This window comes from Meleagris gallopavo, chromosome 1 (assembly GCF_000146605.3).
Source record: "Meleagris gallopavo isolate NT-WF06-2002-E0010 breed Aviagen turkey brand Nicholas breeding stock chromosome 1, Turkey_5.1, whole genome shotgun sequence".
NCBI classification, from domain to species: Eukaryota; Metazoa; Chordata; class Aves; order Galliformes; family Phasianidae; genus Meleagris; species Meleagris gallopavo.
The window spans coordinates 45206334-45223151 of record NC_015011.2 but is presented as its reverse complement, the minus strand read 5'-3'; the positions used below and the strand labels follow the sequence as shown (position 1 = coordinate 45223151).

At 39.2% G+C, this 16818-nt stretch overlaps 1 protein-coding gene across 1 annotated transcript in view; it reads left to right on the top strand.

Annotated features, from left to right (window-relative positions):
- ANKS1B (ankyrin repeat and sterile alpha motif domain containing 1B) overlaps positions 1–16818 on the top strand; it is a 407884-nt gene that overhangs the window by 232403 nt on the left and 158663 nt on the right. The window contains exon 16 of the mRNA XM_031552160.1: positions 7973–8071. Within this exon, the coding sequence (XP_031408020.1) occupies positions 7973–8071 (99 nt within the window). The remainder of the gene's footprint in view (positions 1–7972; positions 8072–16818) is intronic.

The window sequence follows — 16818 nt, the reverse complement described above, 5'->3', positions numbered from 1 at the left end:
AAAAGAAATTCTTCATTCTTCAGTCACATTCTTAGGAAAGTGCAACCTACCACTCATGTTACGCTTCTATGGCTCTGCCCTAGGCATGCCTTGGGACTTCCCATAAGATCATGCTCCCATGATACCTAAAAAGCAGAGCCTTGTTTCTTGATTCATGTGAAGGCAAAGTTGGATGTAGTTTCCAAGCTGCTCCATCTGGTCACAACTGAAAACCAGGGAGCCCAGAGGTAAAAGCAAAAAACAATGTGAGTGGGGTTCAGGAGTTGAGCAAAGACTTGCAAGACCACAGCTGTAACTTCAAGGCATAGGCATTTATAAGCTTAAGTATTTTTCTTAGTATATGCTTTTCTTAATGCCATTTCACAGACCTCCTCTCCAAACAAGTTATTTTAAAACATGGATTCTGCCCAGAATTTTACAGTCTAAGGCTTTGACTATGTATTTTGTACTCTTTGGGCTGATTTGCATGGCTCAACATGACTAGGGTTGATAAAAACACGAGAAAGAAAATATCTGACAGACAGAATTGAGATTTGAAACATGCACATTTACTCTGTGAGACTTTCCTGGAAGTAAGCAGGGTTCCTACATTTATTACAAAAACGCCAAGCTTAAGTAAAATCCCATGTTGCAAGCAGCACATGTATTCAGAATTTTTATTTCTGAAAATACCATATTTGTCTTTCGCTTCACTCGCATACTCACACACATACTCACATACTCACTGGAGAAAGGAATATTTTCCCAAGAATTTAGAAGTCTGTTAATTAGCTCTCGGTAATATTGATTTTAAAGTAAGCCCTTTGAGAAATTTAGCATCTAGGATAAGTAGCATTTATCTCAAGTAATCTGAATAATGGTATAATACAGACTCCTCAGAGTTTTCATTACTCAAATGAAGTGAAATTATCTTTGCAATATACATTCAAGACATTAATATGTAATTTAGGTAGGTATTAATAATTGTTTTTTGAATTGTTATGACTAAATAGGCAGACAGAGTTGGGTCAACAGCGTTCATAATTAAGTGGGCCAAGTGCAATATCGGAGGTAATTTTTTCAGTTGCCACCTTATCTGTGCAGCTAATTTGCATGTGACAATTGTGGTGGTTGTAATGAATCAGTGCTACAAGGAAGAGGAGATAAAAATAGCAGAATTTTTCCTACAATAATCCTTGTCCCAGCTATCAGTATTGTTTAATTATCACTGTACTTTAATTAACTACTACTGTTGTGTGAAAGGTCTGTGACTGCATGTGCTTTTGAATATCAATATTGGAAAGGCCTTTGATGGTACTGGTTAGTTTAGGTTCACTTCTGGAAGAGCTGAATGTGAACCAGAGAGAGATTTTTAAAACACGGTTAGAGTTGGACTTGAGGTCTGCTGGGACTCCTTTTGAAATGGATCCCATTTAGGTCATCCTCTATCTTCATGCATAGTTTGCAAATTAGAGGTCAAATTCCCTGAGTGGTATTGTGCCTTAACTGCTCTGAATTGCTATCCATTGCTCTTATCTGTGACTAAAATAACCTTCTTTAATTAAGATTTCAATAGTAGTTTATTATTACTTTTTGAAGAAATAACTGCAACATGGAAAACTGTCTTCAGCTTTCCTCTTAATTTTTGTGAAGATTTTAATTGCTAAGGAAATCATAAATATAAAGAGTGATAATAGAGCAGAGTGAGAGTTGAGGATAAGTATCGATGTCAGTAGTTTAAAGGCAATATAATTTTAGAAGAATGCTACCAAACGATTTGTGATGTGTTCAGTCCATTCTTCCTAACATATTTTAAAATCAATTTTTATTTTTTCCCCAAGGCAGAATTTCAAGCTTCTGCAAGGGATGTTTCTAACATAGTCTTGTCAGGCTTGTAGGTGAAATAACAATTTATTCAGTATCTCCAAGAATCTGATAAATCGTTGTGACTTTAAAGTATGAGTAAAACATTTCACTCAATAATCATTCTTACAGATCTTGTTTTCATGTTAACAGTGGCAATACTAGTGAGAGGCAACCTTTCACTCATACTGAAGCTTGCTAAATTCTGGTCGTTTGCCAGTTCTCATTGGGAGACGAAATATGTGACACATTGCCTGAAATTCTTCACTAATAAGAAGCAGTTTTCATTATTAAAAACTGCATTTCTCTAGTCATTTCTTGCAAGCCTCTAAGGAAGAACCTCTTTTACCATGTGAAAAAGCTATGTTGTGATGAAAATTTATAAACCTTGTGGCATATGATTGAGACAATGGAAAAGGATAGGCATGGTTATTCAGTGTGTCCTTAACCATCTTGTAAGCTGTCTTTAATTTGTTGCCAGCCAGAGGACAGTTTAGATGTCACCTATTTCAAAGAGATGCAGTTGACAGGGATATTAGCATTAAGTGGGTGAGTAGTAAAGTGATATGCAGTGAGGATGGGACTCTTTTAAGTGAGCTATTGAATATATGCTTCAGGACAGGACTCCTTCCCATTGGTGTAAGATGGATACTCACTTTGTCTCTTCTTTCTCTTCTACTTGGGTTGGAAAGAAAAAGGAAGAAAAGAGTTTTCTGGTGCTATTGGTCTGTTTTCTATCTTTATGCATGCATAATCGAAGACTGTTCCTGTCTGCCCCTGCACTGCTCCCACTCTTTTCTCTGAGTGGCAAGAATAATAGTACTCCCAAATAACCCAACTGAGTGTACTACTTTTATATTATCTTTTTTCCTATCCAGCAACCCTGCTAACCCAATTACAAGGTTTGCTGTTCTATCTCCATTTGGTTGCCCCCAGTTGTGCTACTGCAGTGACAAGTTTCAGGCAGCCAGTGATTCACTGCAATACAAATTGGAAGAAATAGTGATAAGACCCTTCAAATAATCACTGGGCCTTGTCTGCGAGACTGTGATCTTACTCATTCCGATATATTACATCCCACTGATGCTGACATTTCAAAGTCTCTACTGATAGCATGTTAAAAGTGCTTCTGATTACTACTGGGGCAGCTGCGAGAGGGCAAAGGAGAGCATATTGCTCTAAGAAATAACACTGAGGCATATACCAGCACTACCCCCATCAACACTATAATAGGCACAGGTGTCATCCTTCCCTTAGCTTCAACAACCCTGTTCTTGGGAAAATCACCTCCAGTGGCACTTGGCACCTGCAGCTCAATTTAGTCTCACCAGTGTCTGCACAGCAAATGAATTCAAACTGGTGAGCAGCAGTTTGCTTCTTTTCCTTCTCTGGCTGACTCAGATGAGCAGAGAAAAAGCTGGTCTAGTTGGTGCTGCCAGTAGATAGACAGAACTCTTCCAGATCTTCAATTTCTTACATAATGTTATTTACTTTTATAGAGGAAAGAAAGAGCCTCAAATGCAAAAAAGTTGGTTCTTTCCCTTTTTCTTCCAGTTAGTTTTTACTCTGCACACAGGGATGCATAGGCGTTTGTCTCTTCATTGGAGTTTTTTTCCAGAACTTTGATTGTCATGAAAATCTATGGAACTTCTCTCCGATCTTTATGAGATTATCAATCTATTAGCCAAGGTGAAGAGCAAGAATAAGTCAAAAATGCATATGCAGGTAGTTTGTTCACCACACTCTCTCACTCCGAACTTTACTGGGTGAATTTTCAGATAAGTCTAGTGATATATCTGGCATCTGTTTTATAGCTAACCTGCTATTTTTATTTTACTCAAATGACACAACCAACCACTGGAATTTTCTTGATCTAGAACATATATGAAGATTAAAGACATAGGTACAAAAGGGATCATGAGAAACATACTTTTGTGCCTGCCATCCTAGTGTATTCTTCTAAAATATTTTAATATCTTCAGGGACAGATCTTCAAAGTGTTTTTTTTTCCTACAGAATGTAGAATGGATATTAGTCTTTAAAAAAAAATCTTTAAAGTTGTTCTGTTTTGATAGTAGATGAAGTTATCTATGAGTTTATGAATCTTTTGTTTTGACTGGATTTTAGAGGTTCCTTGAACTGTCTAATATATTTAAACCAGGATTTTTTTCTAATAGAGGCAGTACTTATGTTGCTATAAACCTGACATACTCCAAATTAAATTGTTTAACAGAGATTCTGTATATATGTACTTAGACACTTCTGGATTCTAGCATTAAAATTGAAAGCAGCATTTTTTTGGATGGATCTACTAACTTCAGGTGGATGGTGCCAGAGGTGATTTTGTGTGGAACATTCCAAATAAATGCGAGTAAAGTCTTTAAGTCATACTACAACATCATGGCTTTTGCTCTAACTTGTTTAGACTAACTATATCAGTCTTTGGCAGAGTTTCTGAGTTTTCTAAATTATATTACTTTTCATATGCTTCCAGTCTCCTATCATGCAGCCATTTTTCTTTCATTCTTGAGCCCAATTGTTCTGTGAAACTATTGCTTTCTTACTCGGGAGATGAGTTTCCTCTGTGTCCTAACAGGGATAAAGACGATATTCTTGACAGTAGTGCTGAGCTGCAAACCCCAAGGAGCATTAGCTGTACTATTCCCTCAAGTGAACTTCAGAACCAGAGTGTTTCCAGTTCATATGTAAGCCTATCTCTTACACATTTACATGACAGGAATTTCAACAATGTAAACTGGAACTGATGAGATCTGAATCTGCCCTAGTGCAGGGAATTTTTATATATTCCTACAGCTTAAATTCTGAGTTTTCCTTCCAACTAAGTTTTCCTATGGATTTAGGAAAGCTGTAAAATCACCACAAAGCCTCTCATGTTTTTATTACATAATAAGAACAAGTAGAGATTGCTGTCCCATATTTTTTAAATAAGAACCTGTATTTTCTTGTATATAAGCATATCAAAGTTAAATCTATAGACTGAAATTCTCTAGGTGTCTACTAGAATTATTTCATTTTGGTGAATGTTTCATCTAATATAGCTCAGTTATTTTTGAATCTGAAATAGTGTGAAAAGACGTTATTGTATTCATATTCATTTTAATTAAATTTGCCATGTCATCTCTATAAAGGTAACTGAGGTTAAATTTGGCTCAGTTTATAATAAATGTGTGCCCAGCATCCAAGAGAAGGGAGACAAATTCTCCTCTTATCCCTGATCTGCTGCAGCAAAAAGAAGGAAGTGAGGCTATCCTCACTCTCAATGTAGGAGGCTATGAAAGGAGGCTGTAGGAGAGCATGAAGAGAAATCAGGTAAAAAGAGAATCAGGGATTGGGATTAAGGGGAGATGGAAGCAGACACCAGGGAGATAGAAATAAGGGGGACTGTTTCTTCTTTCCCTTCAGAGGCAGCTTTCTATGATCAATTTACTCTTCTTTGTCAGCAAGGAGAGAATTATTATCTGAAATTCCTCTATTTGCTCTTGTGGAGAGATAAAGAACAGGCTTACCCCTTAGGAGGAGACAACAGGATCTGTTTTACAGGAGGGATGAGTGGCTGCTGCTGTTGACACTGACGGTAACATAGGAAAAGCTCCAAGACTGAAGCTCAACACAACCAGGTTCTTGCCTTCACAGACTGAGGACAAGGAAGCAACATTAATCCCAGGCTTTCCTGAATTAAAACAAAGAAACAAACAAACAAACAAACAAAAAACCTAATGGCAAAGAAAAAAAGACCTAGTACAGAAAACAACAACAAAAAAAACAATAGTAAAGAATTAACAAAATAATGCTGTCTCTGTCAAGCAGGAACTTGGCACAAACAGGCAGCATTTTTCCTGTGCCTGAGTATTTGTTGAACTGGGTTGTAAATTTACAATATTTTAAACTGAGTGCCAAGGTTTGTGACACCAATAAACAGTATGTAGTAGCTCAGTGATGAGTACACCCTGATTGTGCATAAACATCATACAGTGATGAGGGGTGAAATCTGGAAAACAGCGATGATGTAATTGATGTGGAAAGTATTTCTTTAAAGTTGTTTAAAAAGGGGAAGCATTGCTCAAACAAGGAAGTGAAAGCAGTAGCAATAAACAAATTGCTGTGTTTATTAAAATGAGTGAAAATATATAGTCTGTTTTTTGGACAGGACCTTCCGTTGGCTCAATTTGCATAAAGCCATTTATGCTAGATATTTCTAGCAGCAATAACCTAAAATGCAGGTTTGTTTGTTTGTTTGTTTTTTTAACCCCAGTTCTTCCCCTAAATTTACTGTCCTCTTTAGGTTAATTAACCTAGAAAGGAAGAAAAGGAGAAATGACATTTTGTGTGTGTTTGCCAGGAAGATAAAAAGGGTATTAACCCCACCTTATCCCTACCAGTGTTTGCACAGCCTGTGCTGCGTGCACTCTTATACAACATGATGTACTTAAAATGACATGATTGCACAGCTTCTCTCTTCAGAGCAGCGCTGTTCTGATGCCATGCACAAATTCTTTCAAGATATGATTTGCAGCCTTGTAGCCTTAAATCATACCCCTTACTGTGAAATATAATTTTAAATGTAATAGCTTTGTAATGTCTCCATGATTGCCTTACAAAGACCTCCCTTAGATTTTGCAAGATATTCTGCAGAGTAGCACTTAAGAGTCCTCAAGAGTACATCTGTAAACTAATCAGACCATCTGAAAAGAGAGAAGATTTAGCAGCCAAACAGGGTGAAGCATTGCTTATTTCACTGTGCTTTTTGAAAGAAAGCCATGTTGCTGTGGGACAGGAGATTTGATATTCAGAAATAATTCATACCCTTTGTTAAGCCCTGATTCAGCAAAGCATTAAAGTATGTTCTGTTATGAGCTTCTCAGCTTTTGATTTTGCTGCTCCTTAAGATCTCTACTGAATCAGAAGCAGCAAGCTAAATAGAATGGTGGAGATAAAGTTTTTCATGGATTTGCTTGCATAAAGCCTATTTCATGGTGATGTTAAATGAGTGCAAATAGTAAAAATTCTTCGTTTTAGCAAATTAGCATCATAAGGTTCCTCTAGGGGTAGGAGTTTAGAAAGGTCATCTGCTTTTTTGCTGGATTGCTTCATAAATGTAAAAAAGTTGGAAGCTTTTTTATCTTTTGGTCTGAAATGAAGTAGTAGAAATGGAATGCAGGATTGCCAGCCTACTTTGAATTGTCTTGGTGTGATCCCTGACTGCAATTCACTTTTTAAACTACTGTTGTGCCTCCTGTGACTCATAATAGTCACTGCCAGCTAATCAAGTACCTCATCCTTCAAATGCTAAACTTTCCACCTTTGTGTTACCAGACTCCTTGAACTGCATTTTGTATGGCCCCCTCTTTGGATGAACTGCAGGATCATCTTTTAGGAGTCATATTACCCTCTTACTTGTGTAGTTGTACTTTGTCTCCTACTGCTAGAAGATCCTAACAATAGAGGCTTGAATTGCTTATGGATTTTTGTGGACTTTTATTTTGTGTATTGTTTAGACAGATGGTCTTTAACTGGTGTTTGCATGTCAAGAATTTTTTTACCTGCCTGCAAGTGGTGAGATAAGAGCAGTGATGGGTAACGTTTGGGTTGCACTGGTACAGTTAAATTCAAGGGGAGGGAGCTATATGGGGTTTGTGGATACCACTCTCACTCTTAGGTTTCTTCAGCATTTTACTGATAAGTAACTAAGGAGTTTTATCCTCATCCATTCTGCTTTTCTTATTATGTGTTAAATATTTTTAAGACTGAATTAAAATGAACATAACTGGGAGGAGAATAAAAAAAAAAAGAGTTTTGGAATATTTCTTTAGCCATGTCCCTTTTCCAGTCAAATGAAAGAAGGTTCGTATCTGATTTTTGGCTTTATTAGGAGCTATAGTTTCTCTACTGATACGGGTATCAGCAGTATAGCAATCATCCGTGAGTTCAGGTCCCTCACCCATGTTTTGTCAATGTGACAGTGAATGCCATCATCAGTCATTTGTTAATCTTTTCCAATACAATAACTTAAGCAAAGTGTTCCCTTCTAAACAGAAGGGGCTTGTTTCAAGCTGTTGAAGTCATCTGCTCTTTTTTCATTTTATTTCTACCCTTTTTCCTCTCATTTTAGGGAAGCAATGTAATGGAGGACCAAGATCTCTTGGAAATAGGAATACTTAACTCTGGACATAGACAGAGAATACTCCAAGCAATTCAGCTTCTCCCAAAGGTATAGTTTCTGTTATTATCCAAGTGAGAGAACTAGCACCTACAGCTTTCACATTTTTTAAAGCACTTTTTTGAATGGGATTAAACATAATTCCCTACTGGTCTTGTTACCATTTGTTGTATTTGCAAAAGTATAATAACGTAATATCATTACATTGAACCCACATTGTATGGACAATTAACAAATAAAACAAAAGAGAGTAAAATCTGTAATTTCAAATTACAGCTTTTAAGAATTTATTTTAATTTCTTCTAGTTTTTTAATCTTTTTATACACTCTGTCATTAGAAATGTGTAAATAAGGCTGTCAATGAATACTGGATGTTTGACCTGAAAGTACTTTTCCCTTTGAAGAAAGAATCTTATAAGTATTCTTCATATCTTTGGATGAAACATGTTATTCCTAATATTTGCCTTTTATGTATGATTTGGAGACTTCCTGCAGGCTCCATATTTGATTTGCTGCTTTGCATTTTTGCTTCTCAGCTGTGGACATAACAACTTGCAGTCATTTTCCAATCGTTTTTTAGTGCTAGCTGATTTAAGCTACAGATTTTAAAATCAGCGGTATAAAAGCATGGTTCTTATATTTTGCACAACAGCATGATATCAGTGCAGGCTTCTGCTAATGTTTCTAAACAAAGAAACTTGAATAGGTGAGTGAAAGAGACACTGGGCTAAGCATGAAAACTTACTGATTTTGGAAAACTGTGTAAGGAGAATGAATGAGAAGCCAAAGACACCACTAATTCTCAGAGGGCTGCCATGAGAGATACTGAGGCAGGAATAGCATCTGGTGTAAAGTGCATGGAGTACTCTGGAGTTTGGGAGCAGCACGTGTGGAATGATCAAGGTAAAGAGAGATTAAACTGTTTGCAGTTTGACAGTGATGGAGAGAGAGAAGAGCCATTAAAGGATTTTTCAGTTTGGATCATGAGTCTGATTCTGCCAAGAGGATTTTTGATTCATCATAATTGGTTAGAAAAGGTTTTATGGATTGCCTGTAAAAGAGAACAAGGATTTATTTTGTATGGAAAATATGTAAAGTTGTAAATTGCTTCCACTGATGGATGTGCTAGACAATCTTTGTATACTACAATTTGAGTCTGTGCACTGAAACAACAAACATGATTAAAGACAGTAATATTCCATATACAATATTAGACAAGTGAGATAAATGGTGCAAGTATTAGTGTATATAAAAGTAGTATTTGATGAATTACAATAGATATTTATAGTTTAAATTTGAATTTATGAATTCTTCAACAATGCTATCATTCAAAAAAAATCTTTGCAATTTTAATCCCTGCTCTTAGTTGAAGTATTTTTTTTATTTCTCGTATTTCATGAAGAAACCAACTCTTTTTTATTCATTTAAATTGTTCAGAATTAATTAATGATTTTTTAATATTTCACGTTTTAGTGCTATATGAAAATATTTTTAATTATCAAAGAATCATAGAATGGCATAGGTTGGAGGGAATCTTAAAGATCATCCAGTTCCAACTTCCTTCCATGGTCAGGGTTGCCAATTACTAGATCAGGCTGCCCAGGGTCCCATCCAGCCTGGCTTTGAATGCCTCCCGAGATTGGGAATCCACCACCTTCTCTGTTCCACCACCTCACTACTCTCTGAGTGAAGAATTTCTTCCTAAGATCTAATCTAAATCTCTACTCTTTTAGTTTAAAGCCATTTCCCCTTGTCCTTTCATTATCAGACCATGGAAATAATAGATCCTCCTTCTGCTTGTAAGCTCCCATTCAGGTACTGGAAGGTCACAATGAGGTCTCCCCAGAGCCTTCCTTTCTTCTCCAAGCTAAACAAGCCCAACTCCCTCAACCTATCTTCATTGGAGGGCTCCAGCCCTTTGATCGTACTTGTGGCCCTCATACTCGTGGCCCTGCTCCAACAGCTCCACATCCTTCTTGTGCTGACACAGTACTCCAGATGGGACCTCATGAAGGCAGAGCAGAGGGAGGCAGTCCCCTCCATTTCCATGCTGGCCACCCCTCTTGATGCATCCTAGGATACTGTCGGTCTTCCAGGCTGCAAGAGCATGCTATTGGCTCATGTCAAGCTTTTTGTCCATCAGGACCCCCAAGTCTTTCTCCACAGAGCCACTCTCAATTAATTTTCCCGGTCTGTAATTGTATTTGAGACAGCCTCAATTCAAGTGCAACACCTTGCACTTGGACTTGTTAAACCTCATGCACTCACTTTTCAAGCATGTCCAGGTCCCTCTGGATGGCATCCACGTCCCTCTGGATGGCATCCTTCCCTTCCATTGTGTCAGCTGCACCACAGCTTAGAGTCATAAGTAAACTTGCTGAGGGTACACTCCATCCCACTGACTATGTCATTAGTAAAGATGTTGAAGAGCACTGGTCCCAAGATGGACCCCTGGGGGACACCGCTTGTGACCAGCCTCCACCTGGACATAGAGCTGTTGGAAACAACCTGCTGGCTACAACCATCCAATCAATTCTTTATCCACCTAAAAGTCCAGCCTTAAAATCTATATCTCTCCAAATTAGAGATAAGAATGTGGCATGGGACCACATCAATGAGCGTAAGTCCAGGTAGACAACATCAGTTGCCCTTCCGTTGTCCACCAATCCCATCACTCCTTCACAGAAGGCCACCCGATTTGTTGGCCATAATCTGCCCTTGGTAAAGCCATGCTGGCAGTCTCAGATCACCTCCTCATCTTGCATGTGCCTTAAGATCTCTACGAGGAGGATCTGCTCCATGATCTTCCCAGGCGCAGAGGTGAGGATCATTGGCCTCCCTGGATCTTCTTTCTCCCTTTCTTGAATATGGAAGTGGTGTTTTCCGCTCACAAGAAACTTCGCCTGAAAGCCGTGATTTTTCAAATATGATGGAGAGCAGTTTGGAAGCCACATCAGCCCAATCCTTCAGAGCTCTGGGATGTACGTTGTCTGACCCCGTAGACTTGTACACATTCAGCTTCATGTGGTAGTCTTGGACTTGCTCCACTCTTACCATGCGAGAGATTTTGTTCCTCTGGCCCTTGCTTAGAAGTTCAGGGACATGAGAGGCATTGAGAAGCCTGATTGATTATGAAGACCAAAGCAAAGAACTTTAAGTACCTCAGCCTTCGCCATGTCTGAGAAGGTCAGCTCTCCCTTTTCATTTATGAGAGGGGGCACATTTTCCTTTGCCTGTCGTTTCTGACCAGTGTATCTAAAGAAACCCTTCTTGTTGTTCATCACATCCCTTGCCAATTTCAATTCCATCTGTTCCTTGGCTTTTCTGATCCCATCCCTGCACAGCTGGACAGCATTCCTATATTCATTCCAGGCCATCCCTCCCCGCTTCTACTGCTTTTACTTTTTTTCCCCTGAGCCTGGCCAATGGGTCCTTTCTCAGCCACACTGGTTTCCTGCCTCCTCTGCCTGATTTCTTATTCTGGGGGATGGAGAGCTCTTCTGCTTTCAGAAAGGCATCCTTGAATGCTGCCATCTCTGCTTTGTTCCTTTCTCCCTAAGGACAAAGGTTGAATACCCCCATCAGGATGAGAGCCTGCAAGAACAACACTTCTTGCAGCTAAAGCAAGAAGGCCTCATCAGCAGACTCCTCTTGATCAGATGTCCTGTAGTAGACCCTGATCACCAGATGCTCTTTATTGGTCCAATTCCTAATTTTAATCCACAGGCTCTCAACCTGTTCATGACTATTTCTCAGAGGCAGCTCTTCTCAGTCTATCCACTTCTTAACATAGAGGGCAACTCCCACACACCTCCCACCTTACCTATCCCTTCTAAAAAACTTATAGCCATCAATCATGGTATTCTAGTTCTATGAGTCATCCCAACATGCTGTCATGTTTCTGTGACAGCAATGATAGTTTTTCAGTTGCACCGCGGTTTCCATTTCCTCCTGCTTACTTCCTGTGCTGTGTGCATTGGTATAAAGGTACTTCAGCTGGCTTTTGGCCACATTACCTTCTTGAAGAAGCTCTCTCTAATACCTCTAGAATGAAGTTGAGATTTTCTCCTATTGATTCATAAAGTGACAGTGTTCCCTGAATCTTTCTTTTCCTCAGCAGTACATCCCCTTCCACCATTAAATCTAGTTAAAGCCCTGGTGATGAGCTGTGACAGTTTACTGCTAAGATATTCTTGCACCTCCAGATCAGTTGTGTCCCACCCCAAGTCAGCCTTCCTGGTTTATAGAAGGTATGTCCTAGATCATAGAAACCAAAGCCCTGGGCATGACACCATCCATGCAGCCATTCATTTAATTGGTTTGTTATTTTCCTCCTGCCTGAACCTCAGTCTCTCTCCAGCCAGTAGGATTGAGGAGAACTTTACCTGCACTTCCGTTTCTTTTAGCATGTTCCCAAGTAACATTTATATATTTTTCTATTTCCCAGTCCCAGCTTCATGAGACCCAGTTTGAAAGACAGTGGATAGTAGTCCTCTGGCTTTATCTTACCTGGTATCTTTTTCCTAATATATATAAATGTATATCCCAAATGCAGGCCTCTGGCAGGCAGTAAACCTTTCTAGAGAAGTTATCTGGGTGGCAAATGAGTGCCTCAGCATCCCTCAGCACAGATTCTCCAATTACTGAGAGCCTTTTTTAGTAGCACTTTCACCTTTTTTCAGTGGCACTGGTTGTGACTCTGGTTATTGGTTGGATCTTTTTTACATGGTTGCCCCTTTCTGGTTCCAAACCTCCATCTACGCCGCCTTCTCCTTCCACCCCATAGCTTCATGTCTATTGGCTAGGGAGACTTTGGGGAAGAGGGGGGGGGTGGGCTTGTCCTGTCCCGAGCAGAGACGAGGTTCCTGTCTCCTTCATCCTGCACATTTGCCCTCTGTCAGGTTGGAAACCTTGTAATCTTCTTCCCCTTGATGGGGCATGAGACAGAGCTATTGGGCTGCCTGTACCACTGCATAATGCCAGACATCAATCTCTCTCTCCAGCTGCTGGAAATATCTCAGCCTGGCAACTTCCTCTCACAGCCTGGTTAGCTGCTCAAAAAGATCATCAAGTTGGGTGTGCTTGCACCTGCGACATCCTCACTTACCTCGGTCCCTTGGATGACTTCCAGATTTTGAAGCTTCCCACAGCCAGAGGTCTGGGCAGCTCTTTTGCTCCCTGGGAGATCCACCTATATAAACGTGTCAGCCCAGAAAGATTATGGGCCCTCCATCAGAGTTGTGGTCACCATCTTAGTTTCAGTAGGGTGCCTCACCCACAAGAGAGGAGCAGGCTGCCTAACACTGTCCCTGTTTGCCTTGCCAGCGTCAACTGCAGCACAAACTGCCATGCCCATCTGCCTGCACATCCTGTTCACAGCACTCCTGGGAATATCCTTTGTACGAGCAAGGGTTGGATGCCATGACTCCCAGCTCTGCCCACATTGTGTTAGAGCTGCTTCTCATCACTGACTCCACTTATCCCACTCAGGGGAGGCAGGGGCCACTTTCTGCAGTTTTTCCACCATTTTGTTGCAATTTTGCCTCTGCAAAGTATCCATTGGTACCAAGAAGATGACTTTTCTCACTCCTCAATACTGATTTCCTAAAGAATGGTGGTATCTCTATATTTCAAACACCACTGGTATATTCAGGAACCAATTTCTAAGGCCTGACGTAGTTTTAAATAGGAAAAAAAATCCACATATTTATCCAAATATAGATCAATTTATTTTTGTATTTTCTTATACTGTGTTTAACCATTATAAAAAGGCGTGCTTGAACCAGAATTCTCAAAATAGAATATTTTTCCTTAATAATTCTGTATTTGAGAAAAATATTTAATGAGGGAGTAAGCTAATATATTTGTAACAGATAAGGAGAGTTGGGATCGTTTTTTGCTTGTCATTTTATCCTTTTTGTTAGATTAGAGATAGCAGCCCACATTCTCATCTTACACTAATGTAGTTTAAGTTATTCAAGTTTCACATTAATATTAACTAGAGTACTTTATGGTTTATTATTATTAGATAAGGTTAAGACGTGCCAGTAGAAATATAATTTGTAAAGTTAATTCTTAAAACGGAAATATTTTATGCATGACATCAGTTTTAGAGCAAATGTCTTAGCAGAGTTTGATATTGCATTCAGAATTCTTTTTGTGTTAACAGAATGAAATCAATAAATCTTTGGAAATGGACTTTATATGTTTTATTAAAAGGAAGTTCAGATGTGTAGAGAGCCAGGGACCGTGCCTGAAAGTATACTAAATTTGCAAGTACAAGGACTTCAGAAAAACAAATACTGAGGGAGTGCTTGTGTGCAAGATAGGCTTAATTGACTAAGAAAACAATGGAAGTCACATTGTGTCATTTTCAGTTATCTCGGCATCCAGAGTCTATGTGCAAGTGAATTCTCAGTGGATTCCTAAGTGGTTGAAAATAATTATCCTAGCTCATCTGAGGACCTAGATGAGAAATAGAAATTTTTTCATGTCAGTTGCTCAGTATAAAGCTCCTTCTCCCAGACCGTAATGGGAACACATTCTCTCATTTGACAGATGGAAGAATGTTGTTAGCTTAAAGCACCATTTTCCTGGCTTCAGAGCTATTCTTATAATACGCAGCTTGTTCCTTCCTGCACAGTGAGGTTTCACGTCTGGGAATCTTGTAGCAGTGGCATGCAGGCAGCAAGTCTGTTTCCTGGGTGCTTTGCAGAAGCAGACAAAAAGTAGGACATGAGTGGGGTATTGAGCACATGCTCTCTGTAAACAGTGTTATATGAGCAGTAAAGCTGTGCTTCTAAAAAGCGCTAGATCTATTACTCATATGTAACACCCATTTGTGTAAGCACATTAAATCTGGCATTTAGGAATACAGAACTGCTTTGCCTGTGCCCATTAACTATGCTGTGTATATAGCAGAGAGGGACCACATCATATATTTGCTATTTGCTATCAGTTGGTTTAGGTGTTGCAGAGCTTAGCAATCTATTTTGAATCTTGGTGTTTAATTCTCTCTCATTCAGCACAGCTAACAGATAGATCACCAGCACTTCCATTCCTAATGACAGTGACCAAAGGAGGAGATGCTGCAAAGTGGATATGGTAACATCTATGTCCCTTTCTAGAAATGACTTCTTGGTTTTGTTATGGTCTGCTGGAATTGAAGATGTAAAACAGGTGTCAAGAGAAGTGCTTTCTTTCCTGCTGTTATTCTTCCTTCTAACACTTCTCAAAGTTACTTACCAGACTTGGAAGGAGGTCACTCACCAGCTCATTACACTGCTTCTAAGGCCATAAGGCCAAAAAAAGAAAGTGTTAGATTCAGCATAACACAGAAGTTTTTCAACTCTGAAACACAAAGGAATGGATCAGTAGAACAGAGCAGTTGTTAGAAACATCCATGCTATAGTTCAGGGTGTTTATCTCAGACTGGTGCCTCTATTCATGTGCTTCAAAGCTGTCTGATGAAAGTAGTCCCGCTAATGTTCTCCTTTTTTCCTTCTGTTAGTGAGCTACACCTGATGGGACATGAAATCGTTTTTCTGTTTCATGTAAATTACAGTAGCTATCGCTGGTCCTGTCACCATTGCCCATTGAGCAAGTCTTATTTCTGCTCATGCTTTTTTACATTGTTATTTGTGGCTGATTCCGTATTGACTACTCTCTACCCTGAGGCAAGCTAATATGCCATAGGAGAGAAAGTGCTATATCTTGAATGTCCTGGACTTTCAGCACATACTTCTTTCTGAGAAAGAAGATAACTGATAATTAGTTTCTTGAAGTCTTTCCTAGTGTGGCTATTTTGCTCCAGGTATTCACCCTTTATGAGCTCCATCAGGACCCCTAATGGGATCCACATTCCCATCTGCAACCTTTCCCAGATCAGGGGGACTCAGTTCTCCCATAACTTTTACTCTTAAGGCATAGTCAGCTCATCCTTGTAACTAATGCAGACTTGGTGGTAGAGTTGTCAACCACTTGATTCAAATCTCTGTGTGTCTTGAAGAGCAGAATTTCGTTCAGACACACTTCCTTTAAATACCCCATAGGTGAAGCTGAAGGGATGGTTGGGATTTCTGACCATCACCAAAAATAATATTAGTAAAAAATAGAGAAAATAAATTAGAGATTGTATTTGGTGCATTCCTGCTTCTGGTCTTCTGATTTTCTTTCCTCCAAAAGGAAAACTATATTATAGTGTACATACAAGTATAAGGTATAATGTGTACCCAAAATATTCTGCAAACCAAACCAGTGTGAAGTGGAGGCAATGATCAGATTACTTTTAAGTCATGCTATGGCAGCAGACCATAGTACTGTTGGGCCAAAGAGATCGTTGCTAGTTCAACCTCTGTGTGCAGTTGATGGCGTATTGTCAAATGGAAACCATTCAGGGCTACTGAGGACACAGCAGAGGATGAGTGTTGCCATTTATGTGTCAGTCTGTTGATCTGTTGTAAATCTCCAGCACTATGTGCTGAAGTACTAACAAATACCCGAGGGACTGCTCTTGAAAGTTATCATCATAGAAATTCTTGAGATCAAAGGCCACACATTCTAATTATTTCACAAATTTCTTATTTAGGATTTCTTAAGATTACATCATATCAAACAGAAATGTCCTGAACTGTCACATAAAGCATCTCAGTAACACTGGGTGTTCTTCCCTTGTCTCATATATGGCATCTGTGAACAAGGAGTCTCTTCAGTCTTCTGGCTGTGGAACCAACTATTTCAAATTTTCCAAAGGAAAAAATATGTTTGCATGCATCTGTTTTTCTTTTCATTCAGAAGAC